Source organism: Dasypus novemcinctus, chromosome 6 (genome assembly GCF_030445035.2).
Source record: "Dasypus novemcinctus isolate mDasNov1 chromosome 6, mDasNov1.1.hap2, whole genome shotgun sequence".
In the NCBI taxonomy this organism is placed as follows: Eukaryota; Metazoa; Chordata; class Mammalia; order Cingulata; family Dasypodidae; genus Dasypus; species Dasypus novemcinctus.
Genome location: NC_080678.1, coordinates 44658094 through 44677310, shown reverse-complemented (window position 1 = coordinate 44677310; position 19217 = coordinate 44658094). Strand labels below are relative to the sequence as shown.

The following is a 19217-nucleotide window of genomic DNA, read 5'->3' as shown; positions in this document are numbered from 1 at the left end:
TCTCAAGTCAGAAGTTCCCAACTGATAGTCAGAGAATTGAGAATATTGAGCAATTGGTTGATCAAACCATTGACTTCAGTAACTATCTAGTGTTGTTCTTTTAAGATAAATATATTTAACACTATCTGGACAATACCCCAGACCAATTAAACCATAATCTCAAGAATACAACCTTGCAGAAGAGGAAAGCGAAAACTAAATAACAATTTTATTCAATATTTATCAATGGACCAAAGTCCATTCAGAAATGTTTCCAGTGAATCTAGCTGACTGGACACTTTAAAAGGTCCAAGAGTCACAATTTGAATGGGTAGAGAGTGCTATAAAGCTTTGGACTGACATTCATATTTGTCTTAGTAAGAAGCAAAGGCTCCGATGGATCTAATCGTGGTCCTGGTACTCTGCCTCTCCTCTTTACTTCTCTTTTCCCTCTGGAAACAGACTTATGGGAAAGGGAAGCTCCCTCCTGGCCCCACTCCTCTCCCAATTATTGGAAATATCCTATTGATAAATATTAAGGACATCAGAAAATCCTTAAGCAATGTAAGTATGCTTTATGCTCCTCCAGTGCCTTGCAAAAGGTAAGTAAATTAACTCCTGAGAGGAACTAAAATACATACTTGCAGGCCTCGTATTGAAATAGATCATTGTAAAGTAAAAGTTCCCCTGTAGATTAGGATGTTTTTGTTGCTTTATTTTGTTGTTTTACTGTCATATCAGAAATAGTAAATGAATTAATGCATTTTGTGGGAAGAGAAACTTTAAGGCATTGTAAGGTACAATCAAATTTCAAAATGGTCAAGCAGCAGAAGTAGGGAGTGCTGCCCTCCGTTGTTTCACAGCCTTGGCTAAGATTTTTAGCTTGAAGGTCAACCTAACAGAAATGTTTTCATGTTTGCAGATTCATTCTCATAAGTCATTCACTGTCTAAACCCTGTGCCCTGTTCTGATGAACCAATAGGATTAAGTTTGTCTGAGAAAGCCAGCTAGGCCTGATGTAAGGAAATAGCCATGGGAGCTCAGAAGCAGCATGAGTGATGAAAGGGAGAGATCTAATCAGTCAGGAACCACTGGATGGGAACAGAATCCTTTTAGGCACTACAAGAAGCTGCTGCCTGTGGCCTATGAAAGTTTCAGGGTGAAGGAAATCATTCTTCCAGGACGTGCTGCATGTCCTGACACAGCCCCTGTGGAGAACACTCTCTTCTCTGTTAGCAATACCCGCAGAACTCAAGGGGCCAGACTTAGAATCCTCTGGGGTTGTTTTCAAAAACAGATTACTAGTCTTCATTCCAGAGCTGCTAAACAGAATCCCCACAGGAAGAGGTTCCCAGGTGATCCTGATGCAGTCAGCTGGGATCGGATCAAAATGAGCTTTGGAAACTGATGAATTCATCAGGCATCAGAGGCCCATCAAACAGGGTTGAAGTGTGGGTCTTCTACTTATTAGATGGTGGACCATGAATACAACATTTAAATTCCCTAACCTCAATTTCTTCGTCTGTAAAATTGAGCTAAACAAACCTAGCTCAAGTTAGTGATTTAATGGGATCAGAGATACACCATAAATAGCCATCATGTTTATGTATAAACTTCAGAATATTTTAAGCTGCATACATCAGAAGAAAAACATCTACAATATATTGATAAAATTATTCTGTCTCATATATGCACAATATATAAACCAAATAGCCACTTCCTTGCTAATATCTAATTTTCCTTACCATTTCCCAGCTCTCTGAAACCTATGGCCCTGTGTTCACTCTATATTTTGGCATGAAGCCCACTGTGGTGTTGCATGGATATGAAGCAGTGAAGGAAGCTCTGATTGATCGTGGAGAGGAGTTTTCTGGAAGGGGCATTTTCCCACTGGCAGAAAAAGCCAATAGAGGAAAAGGTCGGTAGATGTGTGCCTATGTTGGGCAATGGTGATCAGAGGGGATATGAGCGATTGAAACAGAGACCTGAAGAGCTCCTCAGCGCAGCTTGGTCCATAGCTTAGCTATCTACTGTCAACATCTCATTGTTGCCAAGGATGTCCTTCCTAGTATCCATTTACACTCTTTGTAGGAGTCGTTTTCAGCAATGGAAAGGCTTGGAGGGATCTCCGACGCTTCGCCCTCATGACCCTGAGGAATTTTGGGATGGGGAAGAGGAGCATTGAGGACCGTGTTCAGGAGGAAGCCCGCTGCCTTGTGGAGGAGCTGGAAAAAACCAAGGGTGGGTGAGTCTTCAAGCTGTATCCCTGTCCTTTCCAGAATGCCCTCTTCTCTATCGACATCCTTGGAGTCATTTCAGGAGCAGCCAAAGCTTTCCTATTTGTCATGGGATCAGCCCGCAGGTGGAGGAGTGTGGGTATAACACAGAGCACCAGGGAGCGTCTGTGTATCTATGCTTATGTGTTGTCTGTATGTGTGTGTGTTTGTGTGTGTGTGTGAATGTGTGTTCGAAGATACAGCATGGGTATAGAAATATCATTTAATCCTTTTTTGTCATGAGCCCTGTCTGTTGACTTGCAATCAGGAAGAGAGAGACTTTTTTGTTTGTTGTTTATTTCTGGTTTTTTTTAGGATAGAGGGTTTTGAGCCTCATCTTCTCCAAGAGTTAAAGAGCCACGTTTCCCCCTTAGATTCATGTGGGTACCTATTCCAGAAGAGTGCACCAGGAAGCACTTATCCATGGACACCCTGGGAGCAGCCTCATCATGGCCCTGTAGAGCATGAAACAAGTGATATGTGCTTTTCCTCACTGGCATGACTGAGGGTTTCCTCCAAGGCTCAGGCCTGCAGTTCTGCTCAGTGATGATGCTCACCTGTGGGGTTCCCAGGGGAACGCTCACCATGTGACTCCCTGTAAACTCAGGTTATCTATAAACTACCAACAGGAATTGTTTAATGTTACTCACACTTACACAACAGATTTATATAAGAAATACATGCCCAAGCATCCTTTTGTACAACACACAAAAACCAGGCTATAAATACTGGGCTGATAATGATTTACTTAACTGGATTATCAGCTACTATTAATAACTCTCACTCTGTCTTGCCTAGTGTAAGTTGTCCTTCTTTGCTTCTTTGGTTACCATTCTCCTCCACTTTATTGGAATTTGTGTTAGAATGTTCATGGTAATTATTTATCCCACACACCCAGCTTTCTGACCTATAAAGTCATTGTCACATGACTCTGACTTTCAACTTATTTTCCAAATTACCTTCATTATCATTCCCTCTTCCAAATGAAATGAAAGGAAAGATTGAAAATCAGGTTTTAGCTGTGAATCCCACATACACAAAGAAATCTCACAGGCTTCCAAATTAACCTTCACAGGCCTAACTAAAACAAAACCTTTTCTGAAAGCTTAGAGCACTGGAATGGTTCTGTTCTCACCTACAAAGGGTCCTGATATTGTAGCAGCAACCACAATGGGGTTCCTATTTGTCAATAGCTTGTCATTTCTACACAACGCCTGATTCAAGTCACCCTTAATTATTTTATTGATATGAATTTGTGGGCTTTTGCATATAAAGTTTATTTATCATTCATTAATATGGTTTCATTTACAGATCCCCCACCATAAGAAAACTTTCCTCTGCTTTAATTTTGTTCATCTCTAATACGATGGACTTGACCAAAATCGTGGTCATTTTTAACATTTATAATGGCATACTGATTTCTGTTGATGATTTATATTGAGCAAAATTACAGAAATCCACCAAGATGGTAGCTTTGCTCAAAAAAATTAAATTTGAGGATTTGATTGGTGATGACGAACACCAGTAGATCAGGATGGTTGTTTCTCTGTATTAAAATGTAGAAGCAAAAACACTATATTCAAGGTTTAAACTTTTTGCTTGCCATAATTGTTATTTAAATTAGAAAAGCAATTTCTTGATTTGCTTTTTTGGCAAGCAAAATGACTTTTCAAGAGTTTTCTTTATTACTGTAGTTTCTTCTCATAAAAAACAGATGGTTTTGACTTTTTAACATTTGTTATTTAAAATATTGAATTTACCCATGATCCTTTTCCCTTTAGATAGCCCCTCTATTGTTCTCTATATGGTTCCATCAACTGCTAATTATATTTTAAATTTTTTGAGTTCCCTAACTATCATCAACCTTGCCACATCAATGCTTAATTGTCTATAGTCTTTGTAGACAGAGGTCATTCTGCACTGATAATTGGAATTTTTAGAAGGTTTAAAGAGTTGCCCCTTTACATTCTTTTCTTATTTCTCCCAAAATACAGACATGTTGGGTTAGAAGGGTGTAAATAAAGGCAGTGAAGGTAATAGGATATTTGGAGAATAATTATTAAACCAGTTGTGATGGAATGGTCAATTGAGTCTGAGTGAAAAATGATGTATTGATTCTATACATGCTGAATTTTTTACTGATAAGAGAATTTCTTTATAGACAATGTTTTAGTAACTCTAAAATTACCATTTCTTGTTTTCCTATTTAATGAAGAGAGTTTCATAGGTGTGTTTTAATGGTATTTTTAAAATATTTCCAATTTTTAGCGTCACCCTGTGATCCGACTTTTCTCCTGGGCTGTGCTCCCTGCAATGTGATCTGCTCCATTGTTTTCCAGAATCGTTTTGAGTATACAGATCAGGAATTTCTTAACATGATGGGAAAATTCAATGAAAATCTCAAGATTCTGAGCTCCACATGGGCCCAGGTGAAACCAAGTTTCTTTATACTGATAAACCATGTGTTCTATTTTCTCTGACAAGGTCTACATTCAGTACAGATCAAATTGTGAAGTGAATGTTTTAATACCAGTGTCCTGGCCAGAGCTTGGCAACAAACATTAGGGAAAGGTAGGCAAGCTCTTTCTTTTGCATGCGAGAAAACACCTGCACAGAATATTGACCTCAAATTCAAATCCATTGGCTGCCACTTCAGTGGTTTTTCCATTAAGCCCAAAATCCAGTTTCCATAAAGTATTTGGTGACTCCCAAAAGTAGGCCAATGGCATTCAACGCAGACCCGAGGCCTTTTGTGAGACACTTCCACTGTCCACAAAGCTACTCTTCTAAAGAACTTTTCATCAAATTACTTGGCAGAAATATCCTTATTTAGGATATCAAGGAGGGAGTATGTTTGGGACTATGATGTTGTCAGGAAACACTAAGTAGAGAGACTTTGATGCTCCAGCTGGGACGTTAGCTAAGAAGGTCACTGGGTTGGTGATTACAATATGATCTAGTTTATGCAGTATGAGCTGTGCTGACATGGCCTGTCCTGCTCTCTGCCTAAATGATAATTGTGTGATCTTAGCATAGTCAGTTAACTGCTCCAGTGCACAGACACTTTCTCTATAAAATGCAAATTGGGTTTTGTGGCACTTCAACATTTTAAAATACCAATTCTATATCCGAGGCTGCTAGATAAAAATAGAAACAGCAAGTATTAGCTTTGTGCTGTTTCAGGTTGCCCAAATTGCTTACCCACCATCCTAATGTACAAAATGTGAATCGTAGTACTACATGCCATTCTTTATTTCAAAGTATAGGCAAAAGTTTATGTAAAAATGAAAAAATTGCTCTAAAGACACTTTTAATTTCTAACAATTATATGAATTTAGGAAATGATTATCATCACTGATCCTCTGGTCAAAATTTTCTCCCCCAAATCTATCAGCACAGAGTATTCAGGGCAGAGGTGACTTTTATCCACCATTATAGATCCTGTTTCTAACCAGTGTTTGCCATTATGGCATATTTGCCTTTATTAAAGGCAAATTTTGTTTTTTAAATTAATAAATGATTTATTTTCTCTTTTAGGTCTGCAATTCTTTCCCGATTCTCATAGATTATTTCCCTGGGAGTCATAACAAATTATTTGAAAACATTGATTTTTTTAAAAGTTATGTTTTGAAGAAAATAAAAGAACACCAAAAATCCCTGGACATTAACAATCCTCGGGACTTTATTGATTGTTTCCTGATCAAAATGGAACAGGTACAATGTTATGGACAACTCAGTTATTAGTTTGCTGGTGTATTTTCTGGTCCATTGATTAATTCTCTACATACTCGGGATGTTTAAGTGATCAGACAAATAATGATAGATGAACACTTTATGTCCCTGTTGTGTGCACTGATCTGCACAAAGCATCACAGAAGATTTTCCTGAATTGTTAAATAAATAGAATCCATGGGCCCTGTTCTCTCAGGCACTAGTAATCTACCTGAGGAGAAACAGAACGCACACTTCAGATGAAATCAAAGCAATTACAAAGAAATGAAAAATACAAACTAGCCATCTGTAAAATGAAGATGGAAAAGATCACGGAATACACCTAGAGGAGAATGAGGGGGCAGGAGGGGGCTGGAGGGTAACTATAGTTCAAGTGCTTTCCACTACCCCAACTTCAATTCCTGAGCACTCCTTTCAGTCAGTCCCTTGGCCTTGGCATCTGCATTAACCCTACTGTGTCTCTCTCCTTTACCCCACATGGGCAGTTAATGCCGAAACTCTTGGCCTTTACGTTTGCTGTGTCTCTTCCACTTTGTATTCCTACTCCTTCTTGCTCTTGTTTCCCAGACTGAGTTGCCTAATTACTCGTATCTGGAATAAATTACCGCTGACCCGCCCTGTATGGTGAATTAATTCTCTATAGCCCATTCTAGGTTGTGCTGCCATATTATCTTTTGCACAATTTAGGTTTCACAATGAGGGTGCAGGCAATATTGAGTCCCCAGCAATTCTTTAACAGAAGAAAAGTGCAAACTCTTGGACTCAGGCTTATAACAGCATACATGGTACAGCCCTAATTTACCCTTTTCTATCAATTATTGTTAGTCTAAAAGTAGGAGAAATCCCAGTTATTAATAGCTTAAGAAATAGTGGGTTCATCTATCTCACATAAAAAGAATTTCTTGGGTCAGTCCAAGGCCAACATGGTATTCCTGAGGGTCCTGAATTTGGGTACCTTCCATTTTTCTTTACCACGTTTCCTATATAGGCCTTCAGCTTCACGTATATCCTTCTATCGCAAGATGATATCTACCCTACTTCCATGTTCACATCTGTGTTTTGACCAAGACATAAAGGGAAAAGTGGCACCACCAGGGTTCAGCTTAGATCTCATGGGCATGAACTGTATTGCTTGGCCAATCAAACTCTAAATTATACTAGATAATGGAATTAATAGGCTATATAGGTTTAAAGGAGCAAGAAATAATGATTGGAACAATTAACATACTGTCTGTGATATACCATACATATGTTTTCATACCCTGTACTCTCCAATTTCCGTGTTTTCTTATCTTTAAAATAATCTGTGTTATTTTGGATTCATTGTAATTAAATATGCAGGTGAACTAATTCATCAAATAATTTCATCATATCATCCCCAGGAGAAACACAATCAGCAGTCTGAATTTACCATTGAAAACATGGTAATCGCTGTATTAGATGTGTTTGCCGCTGGGACAGAGACAACCAGCACCACCCTGAGATATGGACTCCTGCTCCTGTTGAAGCACCCAGATGTCAGAGGTATGACCACACATGATGGGTAAGGGGAATTTCAGAAAAGAAGTTGGGAAGACACTACTAGTGCACTCAACATTAACTATATTCCAGAAGATCCATTAATACAGCCACCAGCTCTAACTTGTCCAAATTTGATGAAGGAATAAAAATGACACTTGAATACAAGGAGGTTGACTGAAAGGGGTGAGGAAATGTGGGGGCAGTAGGAGAAGCCCTACAACTCCAGTGTATTCTCTGAGTTCCAGGGAAGATGATTTGCTACGTGCACATTTGGATTGACCTAGGACTGCATAATGTTGATTGCACAAACAAACATATATGCCCATATAGACCCAAAGGTGAAATTTAATTTTAAAACATATGTATTACTTTAATATAAAATTATTTTTGATTTCTGCTTTTCTTTCTGCAAGGACAGCAATTTCTTGAGTTAATTATATACTATTGATATTTTAAACATCTCGTTATTCCTATGTATTATACATCTTCTGTTCCAATAATAGTTATTTACCGATTTATATTAATGTCTATCATATAGGAAATTTATATGTAACTACATTATGGCAATTTGATCTCTATGTCTAGTGTACTTCTGGGTATATAATTTATGTTTATAATGATGTAGGACACTTTCATAATACTTTCTGTAATCCTGAATTGCTGTGGCAAATGTGCATTTTTCTCCTTTTGCATCAGTGTTTACTTTACTGTCTTATTAGCTAAAGTCCAGGAAGAGATTGACCAAGTGGTTGGCAGACACCGGAGCCCCTGTATGCAGGACAGGAGCAGCATGCCCTACACAGACGCCGTGGTGCACGAGATTCAGAGATACATTGACCTCCTCCCTAACAACCTGCCCCATGCGGTGACCCAGGACATTAAATTCAGAAACTACCTCATCCCCAAGGTAAGACTTGTTTCCCCTACACTGCATGTCAGTGCATTTGAAGGGCACATACTTCCGGCATGATTCCAATGCTCTCTACTCAGGGGAGATGAGGAAAGTTCAACCATCATACCTATGACAGCTTGATGGATTTTGAACTCTTTCCAGTTTGGTATTATAAAAATTCATAACAAATTTTGATATCAGGCAATTTGAGTCTTCCAAATTTGCTCTCCTTTGTTATCGTTTTTGTCACTCTTAGCTGTTTACATCTCCAAATAAATTTTAATATCAGCTTGTCAAATTCCCAAAACACTCTGCTAGGAGTTTTGTTTGGGTGACACTAAATCTATACATACAATCAGAGAGAAATAACTTCTTGACATATTAAATCTTTCAATTCTTGATTATAACAAATGTATGCATTTTCTTTGTGCTTACTTTAATTTTCTAAATAATGTTATGTTCTTAGTGTAGTGCTTTACATATTTTTGTTATGCTTTTCCCTAGGTAATTAATATTTTTATGTTATTAAAAATTGCATAATTATTTTAAATAGAATTTCCTTTTTTTTTTTTTGGCATATGGGAATGTCATTGATTTTATTATTTTGATGTCATATGCACTATCCTGGAAAATTTGACTTAATTTTGCTAATGATTTATATATAAATTCATTTGATATTTCTACCTGCACATCCTGTAATCTGGGTTAATATTCATTTTATTTCTTATTTTCAAATTCTCATGACTTTAACTTATATTTGCTATATTATTTTGCATGCTAGGATTTCCAGGATAGTAATCCAGCAATGGATTACTGATCATTCCTGGAGGGGGGCGGGGGTTGTGTTTTGTGGTTTTTTGTAGATCTCAGTTTAAGTATATTTTGTCAGTATTCTTTATCCAATTAAGGAAGTACTCCTTTAATTTTTGCATGTTTTTATCATGAATGGATTCATAATTTTATCAAATGGATTTTCAGATACCGTCATATATTTTGGCCTCAATTCCCCCACTAAATACACACACACATACATATCTTCAGCTATATACATGCATAGATAAATGTATAAACAGACATTTGGATTATATTTTCTAAATTTTGTATTTATATTCATAAAATATGTTGATCTGCAATTTTTCTTTATCATATCTTTCTTCTCAGATTTCTGTAATGGAGGTAATATTTGCCTTAAAATAGATGGGAAATATTCCCTACCATGGTATATTTTATTGCCTCTCATCCCATTTTCTCTTGTTTTTGTGAACACTAAGGTCTCTTTTGGGATGCCTCATAATTTTTGCTAAATGCCAAAGATTATTTATACAAAATGCAGAGGCACGTATAATGTTTGTCTTCTTCCAGAAAGTGTTCAACCCTCCTCTACTAAGATGACAGAATGATATAACATCATCCTTCCTTCAAAATTGGAAATAAACACAGTCTAAAACTGACTAAAGATGTCATTTTACCTCTCCAAGTTTCTTCCACCTTTTGAAACTTGGCCGCAACTTTTGTCTTGTTACTTTTCCAGTGCCTTCTAACACATGGTTTCTCTATTTCTTTTCACAATTTCTAGTTCTTATGCTATTAGATACTTCATTCCCAAATTGATGGCAGCATATATTATTATTATATAAAATTAAAACAGCTAAAAATTCTATTATGATGATAAAAAGATTTGGGTAGTTTGGTACGTTTGCACTTTCTGTATCATCTGGGGAAGAGGGAATCGAGGTCATTACCATGAAGCAATGGACCTTGTTCCCACCAAGGATTAGGACTTTCAAGTCCACTCTTTCATCCAAGGACACAACTAGGAAAAGCCTTTACTTTATTAATATTTGGTTGTCAATCAAACTTACTTCTCCTCCTATTATATTACAACCAAAATTGGAAATAGACCGTAGATTGAGAGAGGGACTAACAATCTCACCATCTACAACATGTTGCTGCATAAGCAGATGCCCATTCAGGGCTCATGTCCCTGCTCAGGCCTTTCGAGCTTAGAAAGCTCAGAGTCTGAGGACATGGCACTATCTCATATACATAAGGAACATGCAGCTATGGGTAGCTGACTGCTCCTTTGCTACCAGTCAGATAATTTATTTACCACCGGATGGACTCACTGCATTACATGAAGGTCATGATCTAAAACAGGAGTCTGCAGACTTTTTTGGTAACAGGTCAGAGGGAAAACACTTCCAGTTTTGGGGCCATAAGTTCTCTGTTGCCAAGACTCAATTCTGCCATTGTGGCGTGAAAGCGCTTGGAACAAAACGTAAAGGTATGAAGAGAGCGGTGTGCCAATAGCAATGGAAACTGAAATTTCAGATTCATGTATTTTCATATATCATGAATTCTTTTTTTAACTAGAGAAGATATAGGTTTACGTAAAAATCATGCATTCAATACTAAATTCCCAAATAATATCCTACAGGTGACACCTTGCATTAATGTGCTACATTTGCTACAATTCATAAAAGAACATTTTTATACTTGTACTGTTAATTACAGTCCATCGTTTACAATTGGGTTCATTGTGTTGTACGATCCTAGGTGGTCTAAAGTTTTTATTTTAGTAACCTATGCACAACCTAAGATTTCCCCTATTAACCACATTCAAATGTATAATTCAGTACCATGTTACCTTCACAATGTTCTGCTATCATCACTACCATTCATGACTGAAACTTAATCATTTCAAATAGAATCTCTGTACCTTAACTCCCCATTCTCTAATCTAACCCCATTCCCTAGTAACTAATATTCCGTTATTCCTTTTTCTTTTTTTCTTTTCTTTTATATATTAATGAGTAAATTGTCTGATTTTATTTCATTGTATTTATTCTTTTATCTGGCCCTTTAGTTTCCTAACTTTCTTTGGGTGCTTGTTTCCTCCAATACATTCACATTTTTAAGGAGTCCAACCAATTGTTACATAAAAGACTTCTCAGTATGATTTTGTGAGGTATATTTCAGGATATTAGATTCCAGTTACATACTTTTGGCAAGAACACTAAATGGTTGATGTGTTTGCTCTATATCAGAGAAATGGTGGCAAATAGTATCACATTATCCAATTATTGGTGATGCTAAGTTTCTCACTTAGTGGGGAGTACCTACAAGAGCTCTCCACTGCATACTTGATGTTTTTTATATGTAATTAATAACACTCTGTGGTATAATACTTTAAGGCCTTGTGAATATTCTATTTCCAAATCATTCACCCAGCAGAATTACTATTAATTGATGACCTTGCCTGAATTTCTGCAAAATGATATTTCTAATTTTGCTATCCCTATTTAGCTTGTATTCATCTGCAAAAAAAGCTCTTCCATATTTTTAATTAAAAGAACAAATTGCTTTATTAACATTCAACAGTAGTTATTGTAAGTGTTATAACCTAGCAAAGGTCATTTTTAATTAGATAAAACCTCTATTATAAAAAGGTCAATGAACAGATATCAGATACTTTTGACTTTTCAATGGCTAACAGAGACTTCTATTTTAAACTATAATTCACATATTACATATGTGAAACTGAAGGGACGAAGTCAAGCTCTTGCTTCTTCATCCAACTTGAGAATAAGGAGAGAGGATTTTGAAAATTTGTCACTCTACTACTCAAGTGCTCAGTACTTCAAATGGACTGAAGGCAACTTTAGCAAGATCAAAGCCACTGGCCTTATGCACATTCCTGCTTATTACTTGGACTGTCTTCCTGGAAACGTCATTTCCTTTCTTCAGACATGGTTTTCCATAGTTATATGTCAAAGACATTAGGCTAAGTGATTTCCAACATTTCTTCCAGCACCACGAATTCTTTATAATTCAGGTTATCAATCTGTCCATTCTAGGGCACGACCATATTGCCATCACTGACTTCTGTGCTGCATGATAAGAGAGAATTCCCCAACCCAGAGACGTTTGATCCTGGCCACTTTCTGGATAAGAGTGGCAATTTTAAGAAGAGTGACTACTTCATGGCTTTCTCAACAGGTAGTAGAAATGGATGTCCATCTGTCCTTCAGGGGACAAGATAGTTTTGGGGATCATTTGGAGCTTCCATAATGCTTACACTGGGGCTGGTAGAACTGCTTTTTGTGCATGATCATCACACACCAGTCATTCCCTGTCGTGTTCCCACCGAAGCCAACATCCTCATTATTGGGTCAGATGAGAGGGGCTGTAAGGGAGCTGAAAAAATTCTGCCAAATGAGATAGCTAGAGTACGGATTGATTGAATTCTGCCTCCAGTTATACCACAGAGCTACCACACAGTCCTCCTAGAAGAGGAAACTCATCTCGACTGTCCTCACCTCCCCCAAGAAGGAATCACAAATACCAGCACTTCCCTGTGTATCTTCTAAGGGTGCCACTTGCCCCTTTGATTAGCTTGCAGATATAAGAATCCACAAGGGAAACGGACTTGGCCCAGTGGTTAGGACATCCGTCTACCACACGGGAGGCCCGCGGTTCAGGCCCCGGGCCTCCTTGACCCGTGTGGAGCTGGCCATGCGCAGTGCTGATGCGCGCAAAGGAGTGCCCTGCCACGCAAGGGTGTCCCCCGCGTGGGGGAGCCCCACGCGCAAGGAGTGCACCCCATAAGGAGAGCCACCTAGCACGAAAGAAAGTGCAGCCTGCCCAGGAATGGCGCCGCCCACACTTCCCGTGCACCTGACGACAACAGAAGCGGACAAAGAAAGAAGATGCAGCAAATAGACACAGAGAACAGACAACGGGGCAGGGGGGAGGGGAATTAAATAAATCTTTAAAAAAAAAAAAAAGAATCCACAAGCACAGAATAAGCCCTCAAGGGGCTCACACTGCTGTGAGGGAAGGAAGTAAGTCGACAGATCATTATAATAAAATACGACCAAATCTGTGAGAGAAGGAAGCACAGGCTGCAATAGGGGACAAGAGGGAATGTTGCCTTCTTCCTCCTCACACATGATCAGCAGTGAAGCATAAAATGGAATAAGTAACACTGGAATAGAAGAAATTGCATTTCAGCAGTCACAAGGGGCAGGGAGCAAGGAAAGAAAAGAGTTCAAGGCATGATGACAAAAGTAATAGACACAAGGAAAGGAGCAGAATGTTTGCTTTAGATGGAAAAGTTCTGAACTGCCTGCAAAATAACTGTCAGATAAATGAACCCTTGGGATTTTGCACAATTGCATCACCGAATCCAGAGCACCTTGCTCTTTGTTCATTCATGACTCTTCGTATTGTATAGTGGGGTCTCCACTCCTGCAGTGTGTGCTGAGTCTCAGGACATGGAATTGAATTAAGTTTTTCTATGGCTTTTCATGCTTGTTTTGGATCTGGCAATGTGGAACCAAGGTGAGAAGGACTGCCTTCAAGGAATGCACATTTTTGAAGGGTATATAAGTAAACGGAATGTTGTGATTCAAACTGATTCATGTTTCAATGGAACCTTGGATATGATGCTGAAGAAATCCAGTGAGGGGTGGGATCTACAGCATGGGGGGATTACAGTTTTGTAAAGAGGAATTTATATTTACCTAGGTTGTAAAAAAGTTCAAGAGTAATGCATCTTAAGTGAAAGAAAAAAAACAAAAATGTAGCATTATGGCTTCAAATGGTATAACATGTTAGAGATTGATGAGGAGTGGTATGGCTGGAACTGAGAGTTTACAGTGTGAAGAGTAGATGGAAAGATCATGGAATGTCAGACTGGGAAAAAATGTAAAGGGCCCTGTCAAATAATTTGGGCTGAATCCATAGGGCAAAGGAAGTACTCAAAAAATTTAAGTGATGGGATGAGAGGTTTAGGCAAATGCTTTTGAAAGAACATGAGGGAAAAAATCTTGACTTATATTTGCATCAGAGGTAGAAACTGAAGCACAGATATATTTGTGAGCCCACTCTTCACAGTACTTCCCTCTTCAGCCCTCTTGGACAAGCAATGTTTTGTGATTCTCAAGAAGAGATTGATAGAAACATCAGGGTTAAAAGAGCAGTTGTAATGAGGGAATACTCAATGAAGTACTTGGCAGAGTTCTGGCTCTCAATCAACATTTTAGAGTAGGGAGTGCCCACTAAAATAAGATTTAGCAAGTGTCTCTGTCCTGTCTTCAAATCATCCAAGTACAATCATTCAACATGTAACTACTGAGTGTTCTGTGGTAGTTTAGAAACAGCAATGTTCAAGAACATCTACCCCGTCTTTTTGAATTCCAGGAAAACGAGTTTGTGTGGGTGAGGGCCTGGCCCGCATGGAGCTGTTTTTATTCCTGACAACCATCTTGCAGAAATTTACCCTGAAGTCTGCGGTTAACCCAAACGACATTGACACCACCCCAGTTGAGACTGGGTTTATCTCTGTGCCTCCTTCGTACCAGCTTTGCTTCATTCCTGCTTGAAGAAGGGACAGGCCATTTGCCTGCTGCTGGGTTGTCACCTACAACTGCCTTTCTCAGGAGCATCATTCACCTCCCTCCCTCTGCTGGGGATATCCTCTCTGACCTCCCCTGTCCACATCTCCCCATGCCCTGAAGATCCAGGGGGAATCCAACCTCCATTAAGGACTGTGTTCTGCGTTTCACTGCACAAGTTTACCTGCTCTTCTCCCCGCTCTATAATATCATATTGCCCACCACATGCCTTAATAATTTATCTAACACTGAGTAATTACTCTATCACTGTGAGTCATAGCAAAAAATGATAGTGTGTGTCTATTCACAGGCACGCAGTGCTCTGTATGTTTTAAAGAAATGTGTCATTTTTGTTGGTTCTGTTCTGAGATCTTCCTTCATTTATACATAACAAAGTAAGAAATGAAAGAAGAAAAGTAAACGCAGTCCAAGAGGACATGCTGAACACTTAAACAGAAGTACAAAGAGTAGATAAAATAGAAATGTTCAGACAAGATCTCAGGGACAAATGATGCAGACAGTCGCTGTAGATCTGGGTTTGAAGGTGACAGAAAGTGTGTCACCGAGCTGTTCCAACCTGTGGGACATATTGAGAAGATCAGCCATGGGGAGAAATGAGCATTGAGCTATGAGAGTTCATATCCCCGTTTGGTGTTAACATCAACACGAAAGGAAGATTTGAACTATTTTAATACTTCCTGTTTAATAACTTAGGTTCCAGTATTGTTATATGTTTCCATACTGCTGATCATGAGTTCTTGGTGTTAGTCTATTGTTTTAGTTTCCCACAGGGCTGCTGATGCAAAGTACCAGAAATGGTTTGGCTCTTATAATGGGTAATTTGTTTAAATAAAATCTTCCAATTCCAGGTTGTGAAATGTCCAAATCAAGGCAACATTAGAGATGCTTTCTCACCAAAATCAGCTGCTGGCAACTCAGTCTCCCACTACTGGCAATCAGGCAAGATGGCAGGTCTGCCTGTCTCTCTTGACTTCCTCCTTGAACTCTGTGGTTGATTAGACATTTCTCTCTGGGCCTCAGCTCCTTGACCCCTCGGGCTTTTCTCCTTGAGCTCCACTATGGGCAAACCTGGAGTCCTTTCTCTTACAAGGCCGGACCAAATATAGCAGCTTCCTTTCTCTCTGGATTTCCATTTATATAAGACCCAGAAGAGAGGGAGAAGACTCAACCTGAGTCAGGCCTCAGTGACATAGTCCAACCAAAAGAGCCTCGAACCCACAGGAATGGATTATTCAAAACAATCTTTTTCATTTTGGGCTTCATAAAAGAATTTCCATCTGTCACATCTTCTCTCCCCAACAAGAGAACAATATGTCTCTAAGATATCATCAGATTTTATTCTTTTACTAGTTCTCACCACGTTCTTCTACATTTAACATTAATTGTGATGATAATTTGATATTTTTGTCCTGAAGTCATTAACATCATGTTATCTCTAAAACATAGACATTTGGATATTTTACACACTTCAAATCATGGTCACCTTTTTCCTCCTTCTGTCTTGAATTGCAGAAATTGGGAAGTGGCCCCATCTCTTACAGATCTCCCAGCTCATCTCCCATGGGAAGCCATTTAAAATTTGGCATGCATTTTTAAGATGAAAAATATGTGTATTTGTTTACACATATCTATACATATATGTAAGTTTAAATATGTATTTAAAAGTAATATGACATATAGCATTAATACAATTCTTTACAAATTTAGGCTTCAGACTATACCTAATATCCTACAATTTATTGTTTTTCTACTAATTGGTTGCCAGGAAAACTTCAGAGATAACAGAAACGTGGGCAAATGATTCCAATGTACAGAATACAGAAGAAGAAATGGATATAGCTATTTCACATGTGAAAACAACTTAAAAATAAAAGGTGCAAATTAAATTACATTACGTACCTTTTAAACCTAGTTACCTGGCAATGAAAAGATATTAATGTAATTGTTGCACAGATGTAGGCAAACGGGCAGCCCTATAGTTTGTTCTGTGCCACTTCTTCTGTGAATTCCATCCTAAGTCTTTCTGAAATTTGTAACACCCTTCCATCACCACTTTTTTTTAATCTTACTACCCTTGATTCTCCTTACACAGTATTTGGCACTTTGCATGTTTTACATGACTCTTTCTCACAAATGTATGAAGTAGATACTGTTTATATCAATTCCTACTGCTGCTGTAACAAATTACCACAAACTTAGTTCCTCAAAGCAACACAACTTATTATCACGCAGTTCTGGAGGTCAAAACTCAAACATCAGTCTCGTTTGTCTAATATCAAGGCATCAGCAGCTCTGATTGCATCCAGAGGTTCTAGGGGGCAATCCTTTTCCCTGCCTTTCTCTGTTTCTGGAAGCTGCCTGCATCCTTGACTCATGAATCTTAGCTCACATCACTCCAACCTCTATTTTCTGCTGCCACATTTCCTACCAATAACTCTGAAGGCCCTGCTTCCTTCTTACTAGGACTCTAGTGTATACATGGGAACTACCAGCTAATCCAGGATAATCTCAAAATCCTTGATCTAATCAAGAATTAAATCGCTTTTAGCAAGTAAGGTAACCTATCGAGAGTAGGGCTGGACCCACCCATATCTAGTGCCCCTTTGCTATGCGGGCCTCTAGAAGGTACAGGAATAATCGACTTTCTCTGGGAAGACAGGTCTGGGCATAGGTTATTGCTCACTTCATCCACATCTTACCAGAACTGCCTGTGTCACTGGGGCCATCAACACCTCATCAGGAAGGATGGGCCGATCCCACTGTGCCCACCTATTCAAGATGCTGCCTTTGGGCTTCAGCTATTGACATCCTAACGGGATCTCAAGCTGGCCCTTGGGTGTCTGGGGCCTTCCAACTATAGGGTGGGGATGGAAGTAGCTCTCCCTTGTAGCCAAGCCACGACAGAGTTACACAGAGGTCCTGGGATGTTTTGTGGTTTTTTTGTATCGCTTAATTTTTTAATTAGAGAAGTTGTGGTTTTAAAGAAAAAATCATGTATAAAATTCGGCAGTCTTATATACCTCCTTGTCCTCATCATTAACACTTTGATTTACCATGGTACCTTTGTTACAATTGGTGAAAGAATAAGTTCATTGTAATATTAAGTGTTGGCAATAATTTATATTAAGGTGTATTTTTCCCTTATATAACCCTATTATTAACACCTTGCATTGGGAAGCGGACTTGGCCCAGTGGTTAGGGTGTCCATCTACCACATGGGAGGTCTGCAGTTCAAACCCCGGGCCTCCTTGACTCATGTGGAGCTGGCCCATGCACAGTGCTGATGCGCGCAAAGAGTGCCATGCCACACAGTGGTGTCCCCGTGTAGGGGAGCCCCACGCGCAAGGAGTGTACCCCATAAGGAGAGCCACCCAGAGCAAAAGAAAGTGCAGCCTGCCTAAGAATGGCACTGCCCACATGGAGAGCTGACAGAACAAGATGAGGCAACAAAAAAGAAACACAGATTCCCGTGTCGCTGACAACAACAGAAGCGGACAAAGAAGAAGACACAGCAAATAGACACAGAGAACAGACAATGGAGGGGGGAGGGGAGAGAAATAAATAAATAAATCTTTAAAAAAACAACAACAGCACCTTGCATTAGTGTGGTTACCTTTGAGATAATTCATGAAGCACATATTTATAATTGCCCTGTTAACTATAGTCCATCATTTAAAATAGGGTTCCTTGTATTGTACATTCCTATAATTTACCTTTTAATTTCTACCTTTTCATTTTTATCTCTTATTTTTACCTAATAACATATATAGGACCTAGAATATCACCTTTTAGCCAAAATTGCATGTATAATTCACATATATAATTCACTGCTGTTCACTATACCCTCAATGTTGTGCTACCATCACCACCATCCATTTCCAAACTTTACATGTGGGCATGTAGGGGAATGTGGGAGAAGAGAGCATTACTAAAGCCTCCAGTACTGAAAAGAAGGAGTCAGATGTGAGGCCCAGACCAGTCTCACCCTACAAACAACAGGTCCGACTGTGTGAGCCAGAGCCTGCTCCAGAGCCTGAACCTTTCAGAACTCAGCTGCTATCAGTGTAACACTTTCGTGTGTGTCACAGCAACTATGATATGTCCTCAATCAGTGTTTGAAAGAGGTTCTAGACATTAGAGAACATGTGTTGCCAAACCTTAGGCTCACTGTCTGTATGTGATATAACCCTAGCAACTGCTTTTCTGTGTTTCTGGGAGAGCACTAGTGTATTTAGAGGGTAGCTGGTACTTGGCAGGGACTCAGGGGTGAACAGTCTTGATTCAGAAAATGGATGGGCTAAACAACCAGTGCTTCTAGAAATAAAAGAAGGTCATGAGGGATGAGACTTTCTGTATCTATGTGACATCCAGTGAGAGTAGCAAAGTGTCAGAGGCAGA

At 38.9% G+C, this 19217-nt stretch overlaps 1 protein-coding gene across 1 annotated transcript; it reads left to right on the top strand.

Annotated features, from left to right (window-relative positions):
• The first annotated feature begins 313 nt into the window (after positions 1-313).
• LOC101434138 (cytochrome P450 2C9-like) lies at positions 314-18407 on the top strand. Its single transcript, XM_004456843.5, has 9 exons — positions 314-543; positions 1735-1897; positions 2071-2220; positions 4524-4684; positions 5793-5969; positions 7370-7511; positions 8228-8415; positions 12258-12399; positions 14605-18407. Exons 1-9 carry the CDS (start codon positions 376-378, stop codon positions 14784-14786), a joined length of 1473 nt encoding a protein of 490 aa, XP_004456900.1. The 5' UTR covers positions 314-375; the 3' UTR covers positions 14787-18407.
• The last annotated feature ends 810 nt before the right edge of the window (positions 18408-19217 follow it).